We start from the raw sequence: 16,881 nt of genomic DNA on the forward strand, positions 1-16,881 counted from the left end.
AACCGCACGTTGGTTTTTTGTTTCATTTTTATTTTTTGTTTTATTTTTATTTTTATTTTATTTTTGTTTATGAAATATTGGCATAATTTTGTAAAATTACGATAATCCTGTTTATTTTATTTTATTTTTATTTTTTATGTATTTATTTATGTATTGTAATCGTACCGTTAATTTACGTAATATTTGTTCGAATTTAATATTGTTCGAATTTCATATTTAATTTAAAGATGTAACTGAAGATGGATGCTTAATGCGTTTGAAAACGTTCTTAGGATTAAAGAATTTTTGCTGAAGTTGGAATGGTTGATTATTTTATTTTATATTGTCTCTTCAGTAAGGAAATATATTGGGTTGTTCGGAAAGTTCGTAGCGATTTTTAAGAGAAATAAAAGAAATTGTTTTAATACTAAAAATATACTTTTATTCCATTATGTATGCGCCATTGTTTTTAATGACGTGTTGCCATCTATGGGGCAGCTTCATGATACCCTCTTCATAGAACTTTCCAGTTTTTTCTGCGAAAAACTGATCCACGTGGTTTTTGCAAGCTTCCAAAGTATCAAAGTTTTTATCATGAAGGGAATTTTGTAGAGAACGGAACAAACGGTAGTCTGACGGGGCAAGGTCGGGTGAGTAAGGGGGGTGGGGTAAAACATCCCAGCCTAGTTCCGATAATTTTTGGCGTGTTCGTAAAGACGTGTGAGGTCTGGCATTATCTTGGTGAAACACAATGCCTTTTCTATTGGCCAGTTGCGGACGTTTTTCTTTAATTGCCATGTTCAGCTTATCCAATTGGGAACAATACTTATCAGAATCAATTGTTTGATTCTGTGGAAGCAGCTCATAGTACAGGATTCCTTTCCAATTTCACCAGACAGTGAGCATGACCTTCTTTGGATGAAGACCGGCCTTTGGAGTTTTTAATGGTGATTCATTTTTCTTACTCCACGATCGTTTTCGGCTGATGTTGTTATAAATGATCCACTTTTCATCACCTGTCACTAAACGCTTCAGAAAAGGGTCATTTTCATTTCGTCTTTCAAGAGAATCACAAATGGAGATGCGATCCAGTAAGTTTTTTTTCCGTTAAGTCGTGAGGTATCCAAATGTCATAACGATTCACGTATCCGAGCTTCTTTAGATGTTGAAATACAGTACTGTTTGATGACTTCACTATGTCTGCAATCTCTCGAGTTGTGTAATGAGGGTTTTCATCCAATAATGCTTTGATTTGGTCCTCTTCAATAACAGGAGGTCTTCCTGAGCGAGGAGCATCTTCAAGGCTGAAATTACCCGTTTTAAATTTTGCAAACCACTTTCGAACAGTTGATTCTGATACAGCACTCCCACCATAAACATCACATATCTTTTTTGCTGTTTGTACAGCATTTTTGCGTTTACGAAAAAAGAAAAGAAACAAGTGTCGATAATGCACGTTGTTCGCATCCATTTTTGCAATGAGCCAAATTAAACGCTATTTGAATAATCTTAACGGTTTTTTTGTAACGGACGCGTCTCAAGGTCATTTATCGTAATATTCATTGGTTTGTACAATTCTAATCATTTTTGCGTCAATCGGTGTCTCAACTGTCGGCTATCAAAAATCGCTACGAACTTTCCGAACAACCCAATAGTTTTATTTATAGGATAAGGTTTTTATGTTGATTAAAATATTATCATTAAAACTTACCATTTATAAAAATGTTATGAAAGCAATTTTTTTTGTTTATCTAATTTCATATAAAATTTTATTAATGAAATTCTAATTTATATAAAATATTACTAATAGACTTGCATTTTGAAAAGCACATTAATTACAAATTATTTTTGGAATATTTATAAATAGTTTCAGAACTGAATGTAAAAAGAATATTTTACAACAGAATTAATTCATTTACTTTTTTAAATATTCAAGAGCAATAAAACTGAATATAACAGATTTCATCTAATATGTTAGTTGTTTTAAAATAGTAATGAACTTATTTGCAACTATATGTGAAATGTGCAATGCCATAATGTTGTAAATGCCAAAAAGCAAACTTTTCAGGAGAGGTAAAAAAACACTTTAGTGAATGAATTCATTTCAATTTTACAGTAAAATGGTAAAAATCTCACTAGATTACAAATTCTCTGGAATATCAAAATGATGTAAATATAAGCCATAACGTTTTAAGTGCCGAAAGTCACATTACTTGCACTTTGGCACTTTAAACGTAATGGCTTCATATAAATTCAGCTTTAAAATACAACCACTTACAGTGCCACTATCACCACAATATGTTTTTGCAGCAGAAAACATTATGTATAGAATTCAATTCTTCAATAAAACATATTTAGAGAAAGATGGCATTTACAATGTTATGGCATTGCATGCTTTATATATAGTCATTTAATATAAATATTTCTAAATTATTTTTGTAAACGTGTTGATTGATTTAGACTGTGAAAAATTGTTTTCATTTTCTAAAAATTAAAATTTGTATAATTTCTTGTTTTGATCTGAGAATATGTTTATCTGGAATCTGTTTATCTGATCTAGAATCTGTTTATGTATATAACATACATATAATTATAAAGTATAAAGATGTGGCTATGGTGCATGAATAGGTGCATAGTTTGTAGCTTAAAAGCTAATTATTACACATATAAAAGTGGAGTCTCTAAATTAGTTTATATTCAGTAAAATGCTTAGACTTTTATCATCATCCATAAATCATTTAGCATGTACGAAGAAAATACAATATTATTCATTTTTCATTTCTAATATGATTTATTGTTGATATACAAATAACAAAAGTTTGAAATATTGTTAATGAATATTTCTTTTAATTTTAGACCAACAGCAGAATTACTGAAACACATCATGTGTAGGGATGTTAAATTAAATGATCAGTTTGTTGTATCTGTCTTAAAATATTGGTCTCAAGAGCACGAAGAAAAACTTGCTGAATTAATTGGGTCTCAACTTTCAAAATCTGGTTTAACTCCTAATAAAAGGAAAAGGTAAAAGACAAATTTTATAATAATAAAATGTCATAGTGTATGTATTGAATGATATATTTTTATTTTTGTTTGTCGTTGTCACTCTATTTTTTAATATTAATTTAACTGCCTTAACTGATAACATGAATATGTCTGTTCATTCTTTCATTTATTTGTCTATTCCTACTTAGTTTGCTATATAATGAAACAACTATTAAATGATTAGTCATAGTTTGTTAGAAAATTTTCAAACATTTGTTAATAAAATAGAAAAAAATTCAGATTGAATTAATTGAGATATTGATTATGTGATTTACTTATTTTAAAAATAGTTGAAAAGCCTTAAAAATTGCATGTTTTGTTTGTTCTGTATTTTGACATATGTGTAGATAAATTTATAAAATAGTTTTTATAATATTTTATGATTTTAATTTTATATAATTAAAATTTATTGTTTTTTCAGGCAGCAAGTTACCAAATCACAAGGTCCAACTGTTGATCAAACTTTAGCACATCTTGATCAGTTAAGGCAAAATTGCAAACAAACATCATGTAAGTATAAATATCATCAGTATATTAGATTGCAAGGTAATTAGTCAAAATGACAATGAAATGTTAGGAAATAATTTTTTGATGCTTCAATATCAAAGTACCTTATTTTCTACAAATAAAATACCATATTTACTCGCATATAAGATGATCTCACATATAGGATGAGGTGTGACTTTAAAGATCGAAATAAAGAAAATTAGATGTATTAATACAATTCTAATTTAATTTTGTTTAATTGCAAATAAAATATTATCAAATCACATATTAAGGCAAACAACCATGCTTTCTTGACATTATCACTTTTTGTCTACTTGGACTCGTCCTCCGAAACTTCGTTACATCTCTCCTCTTTTTCACTCTCATTTCACAAAGCATCGTCCTCTGATCCATCAAGTGAATTTGAAATATAGTATTTCCTGAATGACTTTGCTATCAGCTCTTGAGGAATGTTTTCCCATGCACCTGATACCCACATAGCAAAACCAAAAGATTATAATGTGCATGACCAGAGAAAGGTTTATTTTTAATGATTCAGAATGTGCAAATATTCATTAAAAATACCAATTTAACAAATATGAAATAATCATTCCTAAGTGACCATCTATTTTTGGATCATCTCTTTGAAAGCAGCATTCACCATGACCTTGATAGCACCCTGCTATAATGGCAGCATGAACTATACACGGTTCACAAAAATTATTGCAAAAATGCAAAGAATCCTTCGCTTGCATGTATAGGACAATCTAGGTTTTTGAAGCAGTGAAAAATGAATGAAAACCTTGTCTTATATGCAAGTAAATACGATAACTACAAATACAAAAACTGGATTTCTTTAGAAAATTCTAAAATTTTTATGATTACAGTCAACTTGCATTAGTACGAACTTGCATTAGTACAAATTTCCATGGGAACAGTAGATTGTTTACTTTATCAAAAATTTGTATTAACAATTTTCATGGCCAAGGTCAATGTTAAGGTTGCACAATTTAGGGAGTTGATTGAAATCTCTAAATCATAATATTTTAAATTAATTTACTAAATAAAGTTAAATAAAATAAAATTTATTTACAAAAACAAATTAATGTTCTAAATGATTTTAAAATCAAACAAAATGAGGAAGAGATGGTATTTGCCATTTAAGTGTAGAGTGGTGTATCAGAGTGGTTAAACAAAAACAAAGCTAAAAAAAATTTGTGATTTTTTTCCCCCATTGAGGATTGTTTGAAAAAGTAGAAAATACTTTTTGGTGCCAAAAGGGTAAAAAAGGAGCTAAATTTGGCACAAAGTAGCCAAATCTGGTACCACTGTATCCATTTCCTGTATGCAAACTATCTTATGTTTTCACAGGACCACATCCATTTAAACGGATGTCATCCTTAAACTTTAACTCCTATTTTCTGAATTATTCACTAAAACCAGATGTTAGAATTGCTTCACAATTGGAGATCAACCTGTCTTTGCTTATTGGGGAAGAAAATCTATGCTATTCAAAATGGAACATTTATTACAGTACCACTTTTTATTGTTCATGTCAAAAAGTGTAAAAAGCAACTGTTATTGGAAATAGTTAATTTTTTGGGGTTGTGAAGGTAATTTACAGTTTGGTTTAATGAATTCTAGTAAAATTTTTGTTTGCTTTATTGTGTGAAAATTAATGTTGTGACATCTCAAAGCCCAATGTTTAATAATAAGTCAAAAAGGTAGGCATGGAGGTAGGCATTAGGTGTCTTATTGAATTAAATAAGAGATGGCATCTAACTTCTAGTATCAAATTACTCAGAATTTAGTTATAAAATACATCCGAAAGTCCAAAAAAACATTTTTTTTTTGCCGATTTTTTTTCTCCGAGGGTCTAAAACACCATTTTCTGTGTAACGCTATGTAAACCGATCGAACTCAGTTCGATTGCGGGTACGAAGGGGTTAATAGTAGCAGTAAAGTAGCCTGATTAAAATATGGCAATGGTTTGGCTTATTAACATTGTGATAATTGCATTTTGCCAGGGCAAGGGCAAAATGTGCTTTAATGTTAGCATTCACTTTATTGATATTTGTTTTAAGGTGTGCCAACTGTATTATAATTGGATAATGGAGATAATATATCAGTTGCTATTTTAGATTAATTGTGAATGATGAAATGGAATTAATTTTGATGATTTAAAATTATTTTTACTTTGGAGTTTAGAAAAATTTTAATACATTCTTTTTATTTTTTTATGAAATTTGTTCATTTTATGTTGCTTAGACTATAGAAAGTAATTCATAGCTGTACTTTTGTGAAAATGTAATAAAAATCTTTTGAAATGGCATCCATATTCTTATACTTTTAGGATTTTGTTGTCCAAGCTTAATTTCAGTTAAGAACTGTTCAAAATGTGACAGATATTTTGATGATACTAAGTGAGTGAAAACATATAAAATTAATTCCCTGGATTGGAAATCGTTCGGAATTAATCTGATTGTCATGTCAAATTTTTTTTTTGATAACTGTATTTGAGAATTCTAGGTCTAAAACATTTTCATATAGTTATATTTTGGGATATTTCTGAATTTCATAATACGAGAATTATAGAAAATAAGATGGTTTCATTTCATAGATTCAATGGGAATTTTGCAAATACTATTTTTCTTAAAATGGCAATAAAAATATAATTTTATGTTTATCAATTAAATATCTCTTTTTTTTTCTATATTTCTATTTGAATTTAATATTCCTTATTTATTTTCTACTTTAAACTTGCTAAAACTTTCTCATTATAAATGAGAAAAATATAAAAATTAACATTGGATTTTTGAAGATGAGTGATTATTCAAAGTCTAATGCTTTTGAATATCTGTTTATTTTCAAAAATATTAGAAATAATAAATACAATAAAATACTTAGAATAGTAAGCAATATTTTTATTTACGTTATCATCTAATATAATCATTATATTTCTTTGAAGTATTCTTAGAGGTTAAATTTAAAAGTTATTTTTAAACATTTTCAAACACTTTGGCTCATTTTCATAAATTGATTAAAAATAATGAAAAATTCTTATGTGATATTGGTTATTTAAGGAATGTTTAATTGATTCAATTATTTTCGTAATTTTCCTTTTTCTCTTCATTTTAAATTTGCTTAAGTTTAACAAGATAACACAAATTTCTTTACTTCAAATTTATATCATCAATGATACATAAGTAAACACTTTTTAACTTTGAGTTTAAAAGTGTTTATATTATGCAATAAATGATAGTCTTTGTGTTGTTGTTATTACACACATATACATACATACATACATACATACATACATACATTATATATATATATATATATGTTGTGTGTGTGTGTGTGTGTGTGTAATATGCAGTTGACTCCTCATAAGTCGCCACCTGGATAACTCAACACCACCAGTTAAGTAATCAGTTTTCTGTGGTTCCGGCTGACTTATATAGGCATTAATGTTAAAAAACTCCAGTTTACTCGACACCGTTTAACTCGTCACTACCGGATAAGTCAACATACTTTTGCTGTCCCACACTCCGATAAGTCAACACTCCCTCCTGAAAAAATGAATTCACTCCGCACCTGTGGTGCAAACTCATTTTTTTCAGGAGGGGAGTTGATTTATTTATTAATATATAATTAATATATTTAATGATATAATAATATATTATTATTATTAATACATATATATACATATTAATAAAAATGCCTTAACATTTTATGTACTTTTATGTATAAAATAATAACAGATGAACAAAAAGAAAATATACAATCTACATCAATGTCACACCAGAATCCAATTTTGCATTTTCTCATGCCAGTGGCATTAAGAATCTTTAGACATTACTTCCAACAATTGACAATTGTAAAGATGATGTTTTAAAGGCGTTCATAATTGTTGAAAAAGAAAGTCGAGACAGTTAAGTGCTCAAAACTCAAAACAAATAACACTCAACGAATTTTTCATTTTTTCATCTACAGAGTAATTGTAAATGGAGGACACAATGTATTGTAAGCCTATACTACTGTATAACGCACTACAGTATTTTATTAATTGTAGTTTTGTGGTTTTTTTTCCAACTTCACTTTAGTTGTCACATCGGATAACTTGACACATTTCCACTTTCCCTTGGGGTGTCAACTTACGTGGACTCGACTGTATATATATACATTATATATTACTTATTAAAAGAAATATGTATTTAATTAGTAAAACATTTTTTCAAAGTTTCTTTCAAATATTTATTTTATTTAAAATAATTGATTTTTAAAATATCTTTTAAATATCTTAGTTTTTAATCAAGAAACTGTACAGTCATCATTAATTCAAGTTCAGTCATCATGTTCAGATGCTCAGAAATCTAAGTAAGTAATCTATAATTTATATATAAAATTATATTTAATTTGATATGTTATATTGCTTCAAAAAGAATTTATCTATAAAGTTTACATTTTAATAAATAATATATATCTAAAAAGCAAACATGATGTTAACTATTTCATTGACTTTTTGATGATGTTTTATCTTTTAGGGTTTATATTTCAAAAAGCTTTCATAGAAAGTTGAAACAAACTTTCAATGTATAATTTAGTTTATGAACTCTTGTATCAGATGATGATTGTGTAGAAAGATTGCAAAAAGTCACAAGCATCAAAACAATTTTTTTTTATGTTAAATATTTAGTTTGATATAATGTATCATCATCTTAATTCTTTTGTAATGAAAGAGCCAACATTTTAAACCAGCAGAGAGTTATTTTACTTGGTTTAAATACATATCATCATCAGATCTACTTAGTAAGTATAGTAGAACATATAATTATAATTATAACAACAACACACCTGAATTTTATTTGCCGAGTTATTTTTTCTTTATTCCAAACATTTTCAGCTTATTTTGATAGGCCATCATACATTTGAATACATTGGAACAAACTAAAAATTTAAATAAATGTTTCAAGTAAAATAATTTTTTGTTTGGTTTAAAAATTTGATTCTTTTATTATTACCCAATTTTTAGATTAATGCCAAATTTTTGCTGGATTACATCAGACTATATTATAACCTGATGTAACACACTATTTGGCATTAACTCTATCATATTTAACAAGATACAGCTTAACTTTTCATCTTGTTCAGTCACTGGTTTATAAATTACCAGTTGTAGATAATAATATAAAGCAATTAGAGTCATTCTGGGATAATTGTCTTTGAGATCAGAATTCTAGGTGAACATATTATATTTCACTATCTTATATAATGTGAGAAGAGTACAACAAGACAATATTGATAATTGTCATAGAATTTAAAGTTTTCACTTCATTTGACGTGGATTGAATTAATTTAAAAATTAAATTATGTCAAATTTTATTAAGAAATTAATGATTTGAAATAATTAAAATAAATAGAGTCATCATCTGTTATTAATTAAAGAATTCAGACATATTTTAATCAATTTAGAAACATCTGGAGAAAATACCTCCTTGAAGTGAGGCTTGAATACATAACTACCACAAATTAGGTATGTGTATATTCTAAGAGAAAGACTTGAAGTCCAAGTTTAACTTCCAGCTTTAAGACCAAAATTTTGAAGTTACTGAATTAAATATAATTATTCAAATGCAGTTTTTTATGAATTTAAAATATTAATTTTACAATTAAAGTATCTAAATTTTGTCTGAGAGGACGGCATGACATTGGGATCATCATTTTTGATCAGACAGTGAAGATATAGGTCATCTCCAACAACTGACATGTGCCAAGCAGTAAGATGCAACACTCAAAATTAAAGTTGGAAATTGCATAATCACTGAAAACCTTGAGTATCTATTATTTATGGAGTTGCTGGTGGCTCAGTGAGAGCATGCCAGTTTTGTAATCATGAAGGTGATGTTTTGAATCTTGTTGGTATTAAAGTAATTTTTTTATATATAAAACTATAATTTGTACTTTAGTCTTGGTATTTTTATCTTTTTAAATTTATTATATTTAATTCAAAATTATTTTCGAATATTCATATACATTTGGGATTCATACATAATATTTACTGTATTTATAATTATTTGGGAAGATGGTAAAATATAAACAAAATTATCATTATTCAAGACCAATTTTATTAATAAAAAAGACATTTTTATTAATGTCATTCAACCTATTTGCTCTTTGGGAGCACAATTTTGTGGGCAATAATTGTTGTAGAAGCATATGAAACAAACATTTCTGCAGTATGCACATTGAATAAACACATCATTTTTACAATAAGAAGATTTACATATGTCACTGGAAAAACAAAACTTGATTAATGTTTAAAAACATTTCTCTCTCATCAAGTAATTTGGAGGAGAATCACACATACCATAACACATTTGAAAATATTGGAGCATTTAATGTTTTCTCTCACTGCCTTTGCAACTTCCAAAATTGACAGAGAACCCTTGGCTTCAATTAGATCTTGATTTTGAGTGAGGCTTTCACAATACATAAAAGTATCTTTTAAACATAATTTTGCAATAGTGTCATGCAGTTATTCTTCTGCAGAACAGATTTCTATGCTATTGGTATCAACATGAGATATCAAAGCTATCTTTTCATTCTTTAGTGAACAAAGACACAATTATAGACACATTTAGGTTAAACAATGACTTTGTTGATAGAGTAAACATGTACTGTACACGAATATACAGAAAATATTGTTTTTTAAATAAATATTGTTAGGTAGCATTTTAATTGTGTTTGATGTTGACCTCTTACTTGAAATGAGTTGATTTTATTGTTTTATTTCCCTGTCTATTATACATTTGTCGTTTTCTAAAAATAAATCAGTTTTTCTCTCTTACTTTAAAAATATCAAGGATAAAGCAAAAACTATAGTTTTATAAAAGAATTATATTAATATTAATGAGATTTGAAACATCAACCTAATGATTACAAAACTAGCATGCCTCCACTGAGCCACCAGCCATTCTGCAAATAATAGGTTTTAGGATTATTAAAGGGTTTTAGGGATTATGCAATTTATAACTTTAATTTACTTTTTTAATTTTGAGTGTTGTGCCTTACTGCTTGGCACATGTCAGTCCTTGGGCTTGAACTATATCCTCATTGAGTTTGATCAAAATTGGTGACCCAACATCATGCCATCCCCTTGTAGGATTAAAAAAATTTAATTTGTAATGAAATAATACTTGTTTCAAAAACATCAAAATTTTTCAATTATTTTATTATTTATAAAAAATAACTGTGCTATTATTTTTCTGATTAAATAATTAATTTACTTAGCCTAATTAATATATAAAATAATAATAAAAAAAGTTTCTAAATGCTTGATATTGATTGTAATTACTTGATAATTTTCTGTGTAAGTAAAATCTAACTTAAAATTAGTTGTAAAATCTGTTTTAAGATTGAATGTAGACAAAGACAGTTCTTCCAATGCAAAGTTATTGTATTTTGTTATAAAATGTTACATATTTTTATTATGTTTAATTATATAAAATTGATTCTAATATGGTTAATTCTTATGTAAAATAGATTGTTGTAATTCTTCTCATTATGTTTTATTTTATCTGATGCCATTTTTTTATTTTATGAAGATGATTATCTAGAAAACTTCTATTTATGAATATTTAGACTTTGTGGATATAAATTTATTATTTTGTTTGCTTGGCCATGTATAGAAATTTTGAAATCACAAGTTTGTCTTTGGATTTAAATATTATTTATGGGAAAATCAAAAAATTTAATTGTAATTATAATTGAATTATAATTAAATATAAAATAAATGGTTAATAAATGTATAATCAAAGAAGATAACCACAAAATAATTGTAGATTTTTTCCTATGCAAGCATCTGCAATTGAAAGCGGTTTTTTTACATTCTTAGACATAAAAGAGTTTATGATAAAAGATTGACTTCACTATGTTTAAATTGGGTGTTTTAACTATGAAGAGCCAATAAGAATACAATTATTTTGTGATTGTCTTCATTTGTAACATTTTCTCCTGATTTAAAGAAAATTTTTTGAATTAAAAAAATTATTTCGAAAATATGGATATTTTTAAATAATTAAAAATGTATTTTTAATTCAATTAAGGTACATATTATTGATAATTGTTATTCAAATTTTGAAATATTTCTTTATTCATAGATACAGTGATTTATTTGCCTTGGTTGAAGATATTGATGATATCAAAGTTTCTAAATCAGTAAGAACAGGAGGTAGGGGGAAAGGCATTGGGCCTAAAAGTACAGCCAAGTCGAAACAGTTAACTGTAGATTCTGAGAGTGATATGGATAGCAGTGAGGTTTGTATATTCCTTTTTCTTCCTATATAAATAAACAAAGTTATAAAATAAAATGTTATAATATTTATTATATATGTGGGTCTACACAAAAATAATTTGAAATACTGTATATCATTACAAAACAAGTATATATTTAGAAATAACCTCTGTTTTATTTATATATGGTAAAACCTGTATAAACCCAATGCATGTGGTACTGAATATTTTTTGGAGTTTTGAACAGGGTTTTTTTAACACAGAAAGTTGCTGTTTTTTCCTGTGTAGGCTGGTTTCTATTTTATTAAGGTTTCATTTTGAATAGGTTTTACTGTGTATTGAAATCATAAACAAATCACGTTACAAAAATATTTTGCAGAATAAATTAAATATCTTTTAAAAAGATAAGAAAATAATTATTTTATTGCAACAGCTATTACTTAATATACTGATATAATTAAAATAAGTTCAAAATAGAGAGAATTCAAGAATATGAATGAATGTGATTTGAATTATAAAAACATTTGTATTTGTGAATTTCATTTTGACATGAACAAGAGAGTAAAGAAATGAAAAATTAAAATATTTTAATAATAATAATTCTAAAATTGTTAATGAGTTGTCAAGATTCCAACCAAGGTATCCTTTGCAAATATTATTCTATTTCTGGATTGAAAATTAGCAAATAAAGTGTATATAGAAGCAAATCTTAGTCAATTATAGGATTCTGGTTTGGACTTCCACTGGTTTTATCATAAAGGACAACTGTATGTTGAAGAAAGTCTGGTTTTTGTTAAATAAGTTTATTAATATAACTTTTCCATTTTCTGCTGATGTTATATGAAGCCATCTTATTTTTCCACGACTGACCATATAATATAAAAGTCTATTGAAATACTGTATAAAAATACATTCAGACAGGCACACATAATGTAACATAAATGATGTACTGTACCATGTTGATGTATGTCAGGAAGCCATTTCAGAGGCAACAACAACAATGTATTGGAATATATTCCAAATAGATTTTGATGGGAGTAGTTTTGTGTTTAGCAAAAAAAAAAAATTGTTCCACGAAGTATCAAACACAAATCCGTGTTAATAACAACCACTTGGCTTTTTTCCACCTTTATTTAGTTGATACGCAAATGTTCTTTTCCGTTCTGTTCTTTCTGGTGGTATTCGCCGTTTCTATAACAATGGCTATTGTTGATTTTTGTGAAACCGTGTTGTATTATTCTTCGAAGTATCAAACACAAATCCGTGTTAATAACAACCACTTGGCTTTTTTCCACCTTTATTTAGTTGATACGCAAATGTTTGTGTTTGATACTTCGAAGAATAATACAACACGGTTTCACAAAAATCAACAATAGCCATTGTTATAGAAACGGCGAATACCACCAGAAAGAACAGAACGGAAAAGAACATTTGCGTATCAACTAAATAAAGGTGGAAAAAAGCCAAGTGGTTGTTATTAACACGGATTTGTGTTTGATACTTCGAAGAATAATACAACACGGTTTCACAAAAATCAACAATAGCCATTGTTATAGAAACGGCGAATACCACCAGAAAGAACAGAACGGAAAAGAACATTTGCGTATCAACTAAATAAAGGTGGAAAAAAGCCAAGTGGTTGTTATTAACACGGATTTGTGTTTGATACTTCGAAGAATAATACAACACGGTTTCACAAAAATCAAATCAAAAATTGTTCCATTATTCCATGCATGCACAGGAATGACATAAGGGGAAACATGTTTTTTCCCAGACAATAACTATTAGATATTGTTTGGTGGGCATCATCAATGGCCAAAAATATAGAACAAAGAAATTAAGTTATTAGTAAAATTATAAAAAATATGATTGCCATGATAGTCATTTAGTTTTGCTCACCTTAGTGCAATGACGAGTCTCTGGGATGAGAGATAGCTAAACAAAAAAGTAACATACTAACAAGAGAAAAACAATGATAAGTCCAATAATTGAAAGAGTATGATCAAATATTTCTGGTGTCATACAGATATAATTAAAATAATGTTTTGTGATCTTGCAATTGCATCTCTTGAACAAGATGGTGAAACACTCCATATTGATCATGCTTTTAAAATAATACCCTCACCCATAAAAGTTTTCAACAGTGTTGTAAAGGTCACTTTTAGCGTCCTAAGTCGAAAAGCCACGCGACAGAGATAATTGGACCCACCTGGCGTTGGGGCCATAAACGGCCGGAAAGATCAAAGGAGTAGCGGTTTCGTTTAGGGGTCAATGTGTGTGCTACGTGTCGGCCGGCTTGGGAAAAAAATGTAAACGGGACGGATGCGAATGTGAGCTATGTCGGCGGGAAATAGGGCGGACGTCTTTGGAAGCTCTCAAAAAAGGGGAAGGAACTGATTGGTCGCGGGTGGTTGCAGCAGGATCCCTTAAATTGGAAGGGTGGCGGAGAAACGAGGAGAAAGGGCGAGAGACCGGATACGTGGTGGTCTCTGACACTAGGTAAGCCTTCGAGGTGTATAGAGAGAGCGTTCTCCTCTTGGAAAGTCCTCCGGAAAAAGGTTAGTGCAGAGACGGACGGCCACGCGGTTGAGCCATCTCCGGAAAAGCGACTTGGGTTCCCCGGAGACTAACAGTCCCCAACAGACAAGCCGACTAGCGATACCACATCTTTGTTACATAGCGTATGTAATGTTGTTGAACATTGTACATCTTGTAAATATTTGTTGTGTAAATAAACTGTATATATTTACTTGTTGAGTGTGGAGGTGTAGCTTTCCTCGAACCATCTTACGGACATTCTCGAGTCGCAAAACCCAACTCGAGACGATTCATCGTAAAGATCGTGACGGATATTAAGGATCTTCACTAGTGTATTGCAAATAGATTAACAGTAGTCTTTTGTGGCCCAAAATCAATGCTAATTTACACTTTCTGTATCTATGTTAAATGTTGATTCAGAAAATGGGTTAAATAATACGTTCTTTGATTGGCTACTTTTTGTGAATTGTTAGAAGGTATTACCATAAAAGTTACTATGCTGTTAATATGAGTGGTGCTGGGCCACTCCCCAAAGTTGAAGGATAATAATTATTTTTATCCTTCAACTTTGGGTGTGGACCAGCCCCATTTCTAAATATTGGTGAGTTAGCAAAATATTATTGGGAAGGTTGTGAATGGGTTCTGGTCTCTTAGAATTGGTGCACACATAAGAAGTTTCTGCTCAAACTCAGATTAAATATCTCTTCTGTTCTCATAATATAAAAATTAGAAAATCCAGTAGTAAAACATTAAATTTAAGAAATGCATAATAAAAACAAATATTTCCAATCACTTTCAGTGATTGTCTTTAGATTTACATTAATTAATTGCGAGGTTGAGGCCAAAGTTTTAAACGTGAAAACGTGTATTTAGGACGTTTGGCCCTGCTTCCCTGTAAGCCCAGAAGTTCGACAATGGTGTTTGGATAGTCAGTGGAATCATGCTCAACATTCCAAACACCATTGTCAAACTTCTGGGCTTACAGGAAAGCAGCGCCAAACGTCCTACGTACACGTTTTCACGTTTAAAACTTTGACCTCAACTTCGCTAATGATATAGAACAAATCACTGAAAGTGATTGAAAACATTTGTTTTATCAAGCATTTTTGAAATTTATTGTTTTACTACTGGATTTTCTGGTTTGATGTGCCATTTTTACATAGAGCTGTTAATTTCATCGAAGATCACTGTTTCATAATTTTAAACCTTTTAAGTTTATTTGCAAAAATCTTTTATAAAGAAATTAATAATTTAATTATTTCTTTTAATTCATATTTTTTTTTAATCGTACTTTATATTTTATAACTTTGCACTTTTTGTACATGGTGTTATATTGCCTAGTGAGAATAGTGAAGTCTTTGTGTCAAAGACTTCACTAGGCTATATCTCACTTCTACTAAGTTCCAGTGCAACTGAATTTAGTTATCAGGGTGAGCTATTTGTTGGTTTGGACAACATGCACTCCTAATATCTCCTTAACAAACAAATACAAAAGAAAGATAAAATACTAAAAATTTACAATAACAACAACAAAACAAATGAAAACACAATTTAAAAAATTAAAAAAAAATAAAGTATATCTTTATAATATTTTTTTATAATGTGAGGAATCAAAGTGGAGCATGTATTTGAAATTATTCATATTGTCAGAAGTACAATAAAAAAAAAGGATTCGTGGAAAATAGTTAAATGAGAAAATGGGTGTAAATACAGGATAACTTGTAAGTGTTTCTCAGTAGTACTCTAAGGAAAAGTCATTTAGACATAATAAAACCATTAGTGTTTTAAATGTTTTAAATGGTCAATGTATTGATTCTCTCATTTCATTAATTACATTCTTTCATTAAATCATTTCATTTATAATAACTAGCTACTGTACTAACTTAGCTGAATTACTTAATGCTGTTTTTTTTTTTTAAATCTAATTGTTCAAGATGCATTAAATAATTCAGTTTTTATATATTTGTAATGAATAATTTTTTAATCAAAGTTATTTATCTTTTTGTTTTAGGATGAAGAAACATTGAAACCCAAACCACCTAGGAAAAAAAAACGAACAGTTGGTGTGGAATTTGATAGTGACTGATATTGTTGAATACTGTATAGATACAGTTATATACTAGCCCAGATATTCTGGATAATAAATGTCATCAGTGTGCAAGGAGTTCATTTCCATTTGTAAGCTTCATCATTGTTACAAACTTCATTAAATATCTCCTTGTTTCACGGACTTTCATCAAAGGGTGGAAGAAACAAAAACAAATCAGTTCAGCATCGTGCAACGGGATCAAAGTGACTTTATATTTGAAACTGTTGAATAAAACAAAAACTGAATTATTGGTGAAACATCCTGTTTATACTGAAGAACTATGGAATGTTGAAGCTGATAGTTCTCAAATTCATTGTAACAATCCATGAAAACTTTCATGTCTGTGTACATACTATTTGTGTGTCCAGCAAAAATGTGCTCTATTGTTTTTAAGGTAAACTTTTACAAATATTTATTAAAAAAATAAATAAAAAAGATAAATGGTCCAGAAA

The 16,881-nt window shown here is 28.7% G+C and overlaps 1 protein-coding gene across 2 annotated transcripts in view; it reads left to right on the forward strand.

Moving 5' to 3' along the window:
* Positions 1–16,881, forward strand: part of IntS3 (integrator complex subunit 3) — a 111,885-nt gene extending 95,004 nt beyond the window's left edge. Inside the window, exons 26-30 of one of the 2 annotated variants that reach the window (XM_067282891.1) lie at positions 2,836–3,003; positions 3,446–3,534; positions 7,815–7,887; positions 11,670–11,826; positions 16,352–16,881. In XM_067282891.1, the coding sequence (XP_067138992.1) occupies positions 2,836–3,003; positions 3,446–3,534; positions 7,815–7,887; positions 11,670–11,826; positions 16,352–16,426 (562 nt within the window). In that variant the 3' untranslated portion in view covers positions 16,427–16,881. Of the gene's footprint in view, positions 1–2,835; positions 3,004–3,445; positions 3,535–7,814; positions 7,888–8,982; positions 9,044–11,669; positions 11,827–16,351 lie in introns of those variants that run through there. The other variant, XM_067282892.1, reaches the window with a different exon arrangement.

The sequence above is a fragment of the Centruroides vittatus genome, unplaced genomic scaffold (assembly GCF_030686945.1).
Source record: "Centruroides vittatus isolate TY-2023 unplaced genomic scaffold, ASM3068694v2 contig_971, whole genome shotgun sequence".
NCBI lineage: Eukaryota > Metazoa > Arthropoda > Arachnida > Scorpiones > Buthidae > Centruroides > Centruroides vittatus.